The sequence below is a fragment of the Centrocercus urophasianus genome, unplaced genomic scaffold (assembly GCF_019232065.1).
Source record: "Centrocercus urophasianus isolate 14NV4802_14NV808 unplaced genomic scaffold, USGS_Curo_1.0 seq_29, whole genome shotgun sequence".
In the NCBI taxonomy this organism is placed as follows: Eukaryota; Metazoa; Chordata; class Aves; order Galliformes; family Phasianidae; genus Centrocercus; species Centrocercus urophasianus.
In genome coordinates, this window is record NW_024884855.1 from 6,862,352 (window position 1) to 6,871,089 (window position 8,738).

At 50.5% G+C, this 8,738-nt stretch overlaps 1 protein-coding gene across 2 annotated transcripts in view; it reads right to left on the reverse strand.

The window, feature by feature from the left end:
- AQP8 (aquaporin 8) overlaps nt 1–3,363 on the reverse strand; it is a 4,911-nt gene extending 1,548 nt beyond the window's left edge. Inside the window, exons 1-4 of one of the 2 annotated variants that reach the window (XM_042828310.1) lie at nt 3,219–3,363; nt 2,821–3,076; nt 1,145–1,271; nt 291–505 (exon numbers count right to left, since the gene is read on the reverse strand). In XM_042828310.1, the coding sequence (XP_042684244.1) occupies nt 291–505; nt 1,145–1,271; nt 2,821–3,035 (557 nt within the window). In that variant the 5' untranslated portion in view covers nt 3,036–3,076; nt 3,219–3,363. The remainder of the gene's footprint in view (nt 1–290; nt 506–1,144; nt 1,272–2,820; nt 3,077–3,218) is intronic. The other variant, XM_042828309.1, reaches the window with a different exon arrangement.
- Nucleotides 3,364–8,738: the final 5,375 nt, after the last annotated feature.

An 8,738-nucleotide genomic window follows, 5' to 3' on the forward strand; every position in this document is an offset into this window, starting at 1 on the left:
TCCCATCCCATCCCATCCCATCCCATCCCATCCCATCCCATCCCATCCCATCCCATCCTGTTCCTCTCCCCTTACTGGTGCAGAATGCAGCAACTCTAGTGCCAGTTGGGATGGCAGTGGGATGCCCTGGTGCTGGGAGCTGGCAGCCCCAGGCTCTGCCCACCACAAGCTGCAGAGAACTGTGAGTGGGAGTCCCATCCCTGCAGCCATGGGTCCCATCCTGGCTGCTGCAGACACTGGAGTGGAACTACTAGGGCTTCAACCGCTGCACAGTGGGAACTTGAGCTCACCCCACCATGACGTTGATGACGACTGTCAGGGCGATGCTAACAGGTGCTAGATGGCTCTTGGTTTCCGCATTGACTGCAGTCATGCAGACCACAAGCAACAGGAAGGTGGTCGTGATGATCTCATTGCCCAGCGCTGCGCCGATCTGCTCATTTCCCTGGATGACACCGAAGGCCCCTCCGTGGCTGCTGTCGAAGCTTCCACTGTTTGCCACGGCCTGGAGGGGACACTTGGTTGGTGCTACCCCTCTCCATATTGTTGGCATTACAAACATATGTGCTCACTGTCAGGGCAGCGTGGGCGGGCAGAGTGCTGGGCTAAAGAGGAGCTAATCTCAGCACTTTCCTCCTGCAAGCGAGCCCTAAGCGCCTGGCAAACAAACTCATTAGCAAAGGCTCATGGCCGTCTCCAGAGATAATGAGCTGGCTGTGCTCCATTGGACACGCACAAAGCGAGGGGCTGTGCGGGGCTCAGAGCCCAGGGATGGGCCACTCCAGATTCAATTAATGGCACAGAATAGTGTGGCAGGGGAATGCCATGCACCTAAGCAGCTGAAGCTGCAGATGTGCTATGCTCTGCCTTGGGCAGCACCCCTACACCAGCACCCAGCCCAGCTTGGAAGCAGGACTATGGGAGCAGAAAGCAGGCACAGCACGCCCTGTGCTCACACAGCACGCTGCAGTGCAGGATCATATGAACATCAGAGCTCTTAATTACACTGAGAACTGGTGCCGTAGTGCCCCTTCCCCACTTCAGCACACACCTGTGGCTGTACATCAGCACAGGGCAATGTCAGCTCTGGCAGAGTGGGAGCACAGTCCTTGAGCCCCAGCGAGCCCCCCTCTGGCATGTGTACCTTTGTCAGGGCAGCCCCTAAGATCCCTCCGCAGAGCTGGGCAATAATGTACGGGATGACCATGATGTGTTCCATCTTGCCGATCAGCCATATGGCCAGAGACACGACCGGGTTGGTATGACTTCCACTGTAAAGGAAAAGAAGAGTCAGCGTGGGGTTCACCCTAACTGACAATGAAAAAATGAAAAAGCAGGCTCTGCCTGCTGCCTTGTCCCCACTGCCCTCCTCAGTGCGGTGTGAGTGCTGCACTCACTATGGGCTGGAACCATGAATATGTTTTTAGCACTTATAAGAATGTGCTGTGCACTGCAGGGGAGCAAAATCTGGCTGTTTCTGTTCTCTGCAGTTGCTATTTGGAGAAGCAGCAATTCCAGATGGGATATGCAGACCCTTCTAAAGCACATGCAGAGAATCAGCTGCCACGGCACATTTTGAAAAGTGGTTTTGGAGCTCAGGAAACCACCAGGTCCTTCCAGGAGCAGCAAGGGGGAAGTGTGCATAAACCTCTTCTGTGCACGATATTTTGCAGTGCTGCAGGCTGGGGATGAGCCAAGCCCTGGCCTCTGTGCTGCTCTTCTGCTCAGCTGCACAGCATGGCACAGCATTGCACAGCACAACATGGCATGGCTCAGCATGGCATAGCGCAGCACAGCGCAGTGCAGCTCAGCACAGCATGGCACGGCATGGTATGGCTGCAGGTTTCCCTTGCTCTGAAGCTTCCAGGACACTCTACGCCATACAGAACACATCTTGCATGAAGGCAGAGGGCAGGGCAAGGATTGTGCCCTATGTAAAGGACATGACACCACTCTTTCCACAGTCTCCAGCACTGCGCTGGGCAGTGCTATGCCCCAACTCCAATGCAGCAGCAGGCATTCGCCTATCAATGGGACTCAGCTTGTTAACCTCAGAGACCGCATGCCAGGCAAGATCATATACCTCTTAATTAAGACAGATTATCATGGGACACACATTAATTAGCAAGTTTCATAACCGATCAGCCCTAATAATAATCGCTGGTGAAGCCGTTGAGTCAGAGTGTCTAGGAGCCCACAGTTATGTCTTATTCTTCAGCTGTAATTAAAATCCAAAGTCAGGTTGTCTCAGTCAGGCCCAGGCAGGAGGGTGCTGTGAACCCCTAGGCAGGGGCAGCCCCAGGATCCATCCTGAGCTGCACAGATTCAGAGTAGGGAGATGGGGATAGAAAGAAGTGAAGCCCCACAGGGACCCGTTCAGCTTTTCCATCCAGAAAGAAGCTGTGTTTGGGAGTCAAATAGCAACCTATTTCAGTGAACAGCTTTGTCTAAATGTTGCTTCAGATGAATTGAAACCATTTATAAATGGAATCCAAGCATTTCCCAGTGCACAGGGGAATAGAACACACAGGTCAAAATGTGTCATCCTGACATTGCTTCAGAAGGAAATGCCACAGATTTCCCAAGTGATGCTTTTGCTTCAGCTTTGACCTTTTTTTTCTCTCCTTACATTAACAAGAACTAAAATCAGAATGCTGCAACCAAAGCCAGAATGCTGAACCTCCCCCAGGCCCAGAACCTCGCTCACAACCATTAACCAAGTAGCATGGTGCACCTGGGGATGCTCCCAAGGAAGAAGGGACCCCAGGGCTGTGTGATAGGAGAGCCATGAGCAAATCCTGGGGGTCAGCAGCCCCTTACCTGATGTTTTCCAGGCTGACAACGATGGGCACAATGGACAACCCGTGGACCAGCGCAGGCTGCAACGTCCCGGTGGCTCCTGAGTCCTCCACAACCGACATGCAGCCGATGAAGACGAAGGCTGCAGTGCCCAGCAGCTCAGAGAAGAAGGGCAGCACGTAGCGCTCGTACCAGTTCTTCTTGGCTGGCGGGCGCTCGGAGTCCACCATCTCCATCTCTTCTTTGGTGGAGGGCTGCCCACACAGCACGAGGGGGGCTGGAAGAAAGCAACGTCCTGTTAAACAAGGAACAGAAAGCCCAAATCCCAGCCCTATGTGCACGGAGCACAGCCTACATCCCAGTAAGCAGCCAGGCAGCCCAGCACAGAGAGGCACTGATGCTGTCCCAGGGACACTCACCCTGTGAGAGCTCAACGCTGGTGCTGCCCGACGCCAGCACGGCCACAGAAGGTAGCGGGTGCTGGGGAGCACCGCACAGTCCGAACTGCTACCAAGCTCCCCCTGCCCTGTATATGGAGAGGCTGTGACTGGGAGGCTCAGAAGATGGATTGCATTTGCATTGCTAAATAAAAAAAACAGAGAAAAAGGGGCAATAAAGAAGATAGGCCAGCCCCCAGGAATATAAAACCTCTTTATCACCGTCATTCCTTGGTTCAAGGTTTTGCTTTTTTTTTTTTTCCCTTCACCTGGTGGCTTGTTTTTTTTTTTTTTTTTGGGTTTTTTTTTTTTTTTTTTTTTGTTATCATTGTTGGTTTAGGTTTTGCTACTACAGCAGAGGACGTGACCCTTCCCACATGCATGCTGCATGTACCTGGGATGCCAGCTGCTATTGCTGGGAGGGAGCACATGCAAGGATCCACTGACACTGCTTGCACTGAAGCATGCACTGTTCCAACAGTGCCCTGAGAAACGCAGAGAATGGCCCAGCTCTGCCCACAGAGAATCCAAATCCTGCTCTCCCAGCCAGGGCTGAACTCACTTTAAGAAAGGAGAGCCCAAGCCTAGGATTAAGGCAGAGATTTGGGTATCAGTGCTGTGCTGTGCCTTCATGGCACAGTGCAATTTAGTGCCCTGGAACGTGTATGGATGGGGAGTGCTGGGGCTGAAGTACTCAGGGCAGCAGGTGGGTGCAGTGCACTTGATAAGGGGTGGTTGGGAGCACCTGGGTGGAGGCAAATGGTCCAAAAACCTTCTACTGTCATTACCTACATACTCAGTGAACAAATGGCATTTACTTTGTGTTGCTGCATTAACACTAGTGGGCATTAAGATCTTAAGGACAACGTCAGGGAGCGTCAGCACAGAGACCTCACTGGCAGCAGTGTGCCTGGATCCACCTGCAGCTCTAAGAGCTGATGTTGAGCCAGTGTTCACAAGTGCTCCAAAGCCTGCCTACCACACAGAGGATCGCTGGGCACACAGCATAGTCCAAACCCAGGAGAGGGTATGAGGATGCCACCAGCTGCAGCCTGGCAGGGAATGCCGTGCTGCTGCCATCCACACAGGCAGAGAGACAGCTCTGGTGGCATGAGGCCCCAGGGCTGCACCAAGCACTAAGGATGTGTTTATCATCCCATTGGGGATGGGTGCTGAGCCACCAGGGGATGTGTGCTGGGGGCATTTCAGCCCCTTGAGCAATCGTTTCATGTTTGTGATGGGTCATTAAGGATTGGGGCTTACAAGTATTTTTTTCTCTTGTAAGCAAGTGTAAAGAACGCCAACGATGTTTTATGGTGTTTTCACAAGGCACTGGGGATAGGAAGGAAATTTCCACTGGTCTGCCTCAGAGGAGCTGCTGTGGCCATGCAGAACAGGGCCAGGCAGCAGGTGAATGGAATCCAGCTTCAAGCACCTCCACAAATTCCCTTCTCTTGCTGAGGTTTGGTTCCCTGCAGAAAAAACCTCTTGGCCAGAGCTTATGAAAATCACTAGAATAGCAAAAGTGAGCCAAGGGGTTGGCAGACCCTTGGGCATCCCTCAGATCCCCCTGCACAAACTCATGGCACAGACCTCACACGGTGCCCCAGCCTGCCAAGATCCAGCAGGGTCCCAGCATGGAGCCAACTGCTCTGCACAGCTCAGGGCTTCACTGGGAGCGATGTGAACTTGGATAAAAGGAGCACAGAGGCTTGATTCTTGGAGACGCTTATGAGAGGTAACTGCACCACATTCAAATCTCATTTGGTGCTTCTCAAAGTGCTGAATAAAGACAGAGCAATGCAGGACTGGGAGGACGATGGACACTTCTTGGCCGCTGTCTTTGCAGCTCAGGCAGCAGCGCTATGCCATCAGGGCAGAGGTCACAGAGTCTTCTTCAGATTTTTCCTAGAAATGGATTGGGAGCACTGGAAGGTCACAGCTCCAAAGTGAAGATTAACTCAGTGTCCTTGGCTTTTAAATATTTACCATTATTGTTAGGCAGTAGGGATGTTTGGCTGAGCCCACCACAGGAAACGCTCCACGCTCAGACAACAATGCAGCCTGGGTAAGGAGAGCTGCCAGGGAGTGGAGCATCACCCCACTCTGCCAGGCACTCCTGTGCCATCCACACCTCACTGCAGTGATATAAAGGACCTATATTCGTCACTACAAACTGGCCAGAGGTGCTGGATTTCTTTTGTTTGCTCTGAATCCTCTCTCCTGGACTTCCAGCTCTCCACACAATATGTTTCACATAACTGCGAGGGGAAATGCCAAAGGGAATTCCTACAGACAGATTCAGTCCTATCTGAACTCCACCTCAGCAGCCCTTGTGTGCTCACCTGCCACTGTCATGCAAAGACACAGCCCCGCTCCTCACACCCTGCACTTCTGTGGGTAAGGTTAAATGCTCGGAAAGAAGGGTCTATTTCAGGGAGCTGAATGCAATCTACACTCACGGGAAAAGGCGTGGGGATAAGGACAGATAAATCTGTTCATATTATCAGACATTTATTTTTGTCCTTGTTTGTGCTTGCACCGATCATGTGGATTTCTTAAATAAGTGACAACAGCAACTGTGTCAATCAGTACAGGAAATGGTAGTACAAAACAAGCAGTGCCTCAGAAAAACCTTTTTTAAGAGTTGTAGATGGATGTTAGAAGAGTTCTCTATCTATGCAAAGAGGTCTGAATGCATCTTTAAGTCTAGAATTGCCCCCAAAGCATTTTTTTTCCTCTTTTCCCTGCTTAATCATGCAGGTCCACGTCTTGCTTTTCCGTATGAACCACAGAACCAAACCTCAACCCACCCAAACACAAAGTGGCACTGAAGCAGGCACTAACCAAGAACATACTGCCATCATCCAGCAGCACCTAAACGCAGCACCAGCTGTGGGCAGAGCCTCTTCATACTGCACTGATATGTTTGATGGGACAGATTTCTGGCTGGATGCCTCTATGAAGTGCTACAAGAGGTGGAGGTGCTGCATGATAGCACCGCTGCAATAAGACCGAGCACAGCCAGCATCCATATCCAGCTCTTACAAAGCAATAAAGGAACCCATCTGGCACTGCCTTATCTTGACAGTATTTATCTAGGGACTGATAATCTAATGATTACACAACTGCTATTGAATGAGAACTTGCAGAATTATTTGCAGCTTGTAGCAGTGACACAGGCAGGCTGACCTCTGCCCACATGCGATCCTGTGGCGTAACAGCAGCACTGGGGATTGCTACAGTAATGCTGGGTGGAAATTTCCAAGGGTTCTCAAACGGGGGTACTTTGTTCTGTTAGGGACTGATTAGGGGTCAGTTGTGCAGATGCAGAGCAAGGCTGATTATGGAGAGCAGTAAACAGTTATATCTGGACCTTAACCTTGATATTTAACATTAAAATCAATCAAACTCTACAAAGGCAGAAGCCAAACCTGGCTGGAAAACCTCTTCATGCTCCTGCCAGAGGTGCTCCTCTCAGTGAACAGCTATGAGGTGCAGCAGAGCTTGTCTGTGCAGAAACCAGCTAAAACACCCATCAGGAACCCATCCCTGTAAAACACATCCTACCAGTGTGAGGCCTGTCTGATGGAGCACAGAGCTGCAGAAAACCACATCCCAAGCCCCTTTATATCAGAAACACATGGCTTGGTGGCTGCACCCTGCTGCTGAGCTCTGGTCTTACTCAATAAGCGGGGCAAAGATACGCTCTGTGACAGTGCCTTGCCAAAGTCACGTTTGTTGCATGTGTATTTGCCCATCTAACTCAGAAGAAGCCACCAGGCCTGTCGCGTTGGCACCGGCAGTCATCGCTGCACAGAACAGCTCCTGCAGTTCAGAAGGCACACTCAGCTTCTGATGCGTTGATGTGTGTTTAAGTCTGAGCTCTCACTGATCACAACACTACCTGTCAGATAACCACCGGGCTTAGATGTGAGCATAGCTGTAGCACTGCACCTTGTCTCTTTTCCCACACGTTCAACTGCCAACACCTTTGATCCAGCTATTTCAGATGCTTTTGGCACATTACTTGGAACTGAGACTTTTGAGGAACGGCACACCCTTGTGGGTGCTTGCCAGCACCAGACCAAGCAGCACCAATGCCATCAACGGGCCTGGAGCCATGCACAGGCAGAGCAAGGAGGAAACAGGAGCACTGGAAGTAGGGGGAGTCTGGTCAGAGCTGCATGGAGGGTGCCCAACACCACAAGTTGATTATTCATTTGCAAGTTCTTGTTCTGTGAACAGCAAGGAAGAAAATAGCATCTGCATGAATACACAAGTAGGATATTAGAAAGGTGGTAGAGTTAGAAGGAGAATTTTGAGAGATGATCAGAGACAGCTACAGCTCAAAGTCAGCCAGGTTTGCAGCAAGGCTGAGGTGGAGGGGATGAGTTCTGGTTCCCAGTGGTCGAGCTTCATCTCACAGGCTCACCTGGCAGTGCCTGTGGTGGGGCAGATCCCACATGACTTCTTCACAAATGATGGAAAGGCCTTTCCAAGTGATAACACACACAGTGAGGGCAGAGCAGTCAGGAATCTGTCCAGGTGACAGCAATGCTGATGATCAAAAAGGAGTGAAATTCCATTAACTCCACTCACCTGAAGCAAAATGAATTGGAAACACAGCCCAGCTGGCTGAACAACAGACCCAGCACAGCCACATCCCCAGGTGCTGCAGCTAGCTCTGAGCAAGGGGTGAAATATTTACTGCTACCTGCTTCAGAAGCACTACACCATTTCTAAGAAATGGAAAGAACCAACGTGCTCCCAACCTGTAGGCATGCCTTCATAATGCTGTGTCTTCAATCCAGCAAAGGGCTTTGCAAGGCAGCACACACACCCCACAGCAGCACAGCCCTCGTGAGTCACAGATCTGTAGGTGGAAGGGCCTCGCATGCTATAGGCTCATTAAAAGCAAGACAAGCAGCTTAATGGGCTGCAGCATGATCCAAGATGCAGTACTGAGGAGCTCCAAAAAAGCAGGAAGGTGACAGCAGCCACATAGAAGGCTCAGGTGTGGACAATATAGTTTCTGTGTAAAGGAAAAGGGCTGGGGATGAACAGATCAGAGCTGAGCACATCTTCAGAGTAACCATGCTTCAGATATCAGAAAGTGATCTGGGCAGCACCAAGCCATGTTAGCAGAACTGGTGAGTAAACTGCTCCTGGCTTGCTGAATCAGACCCATCTTTCCATGAAAATGCAGGCTGGTCTCATAGACAGCACATCCATATTAAAAAAAAAAAAAACAAAAAAACAATTGCTGCTCCAACTGTGACTAACAAGACAGAATAAGAAAAAAAATGCTAATACAGCAGAACTGAGCTCTTTATACCTTTTCTCAAGCATGCATCTCAGCCTAGAAAAAGACCACTGATATTTTGTCAGTGTCCCACTGAATTCTTCAAGACCCTTCAGCTCTGTTTGCCTCTTAAACAAGAACAGTGGTACAGAGTGAGGACAAAGGTATGTTTCCATGAGGAACCTTTCCAATTTTTA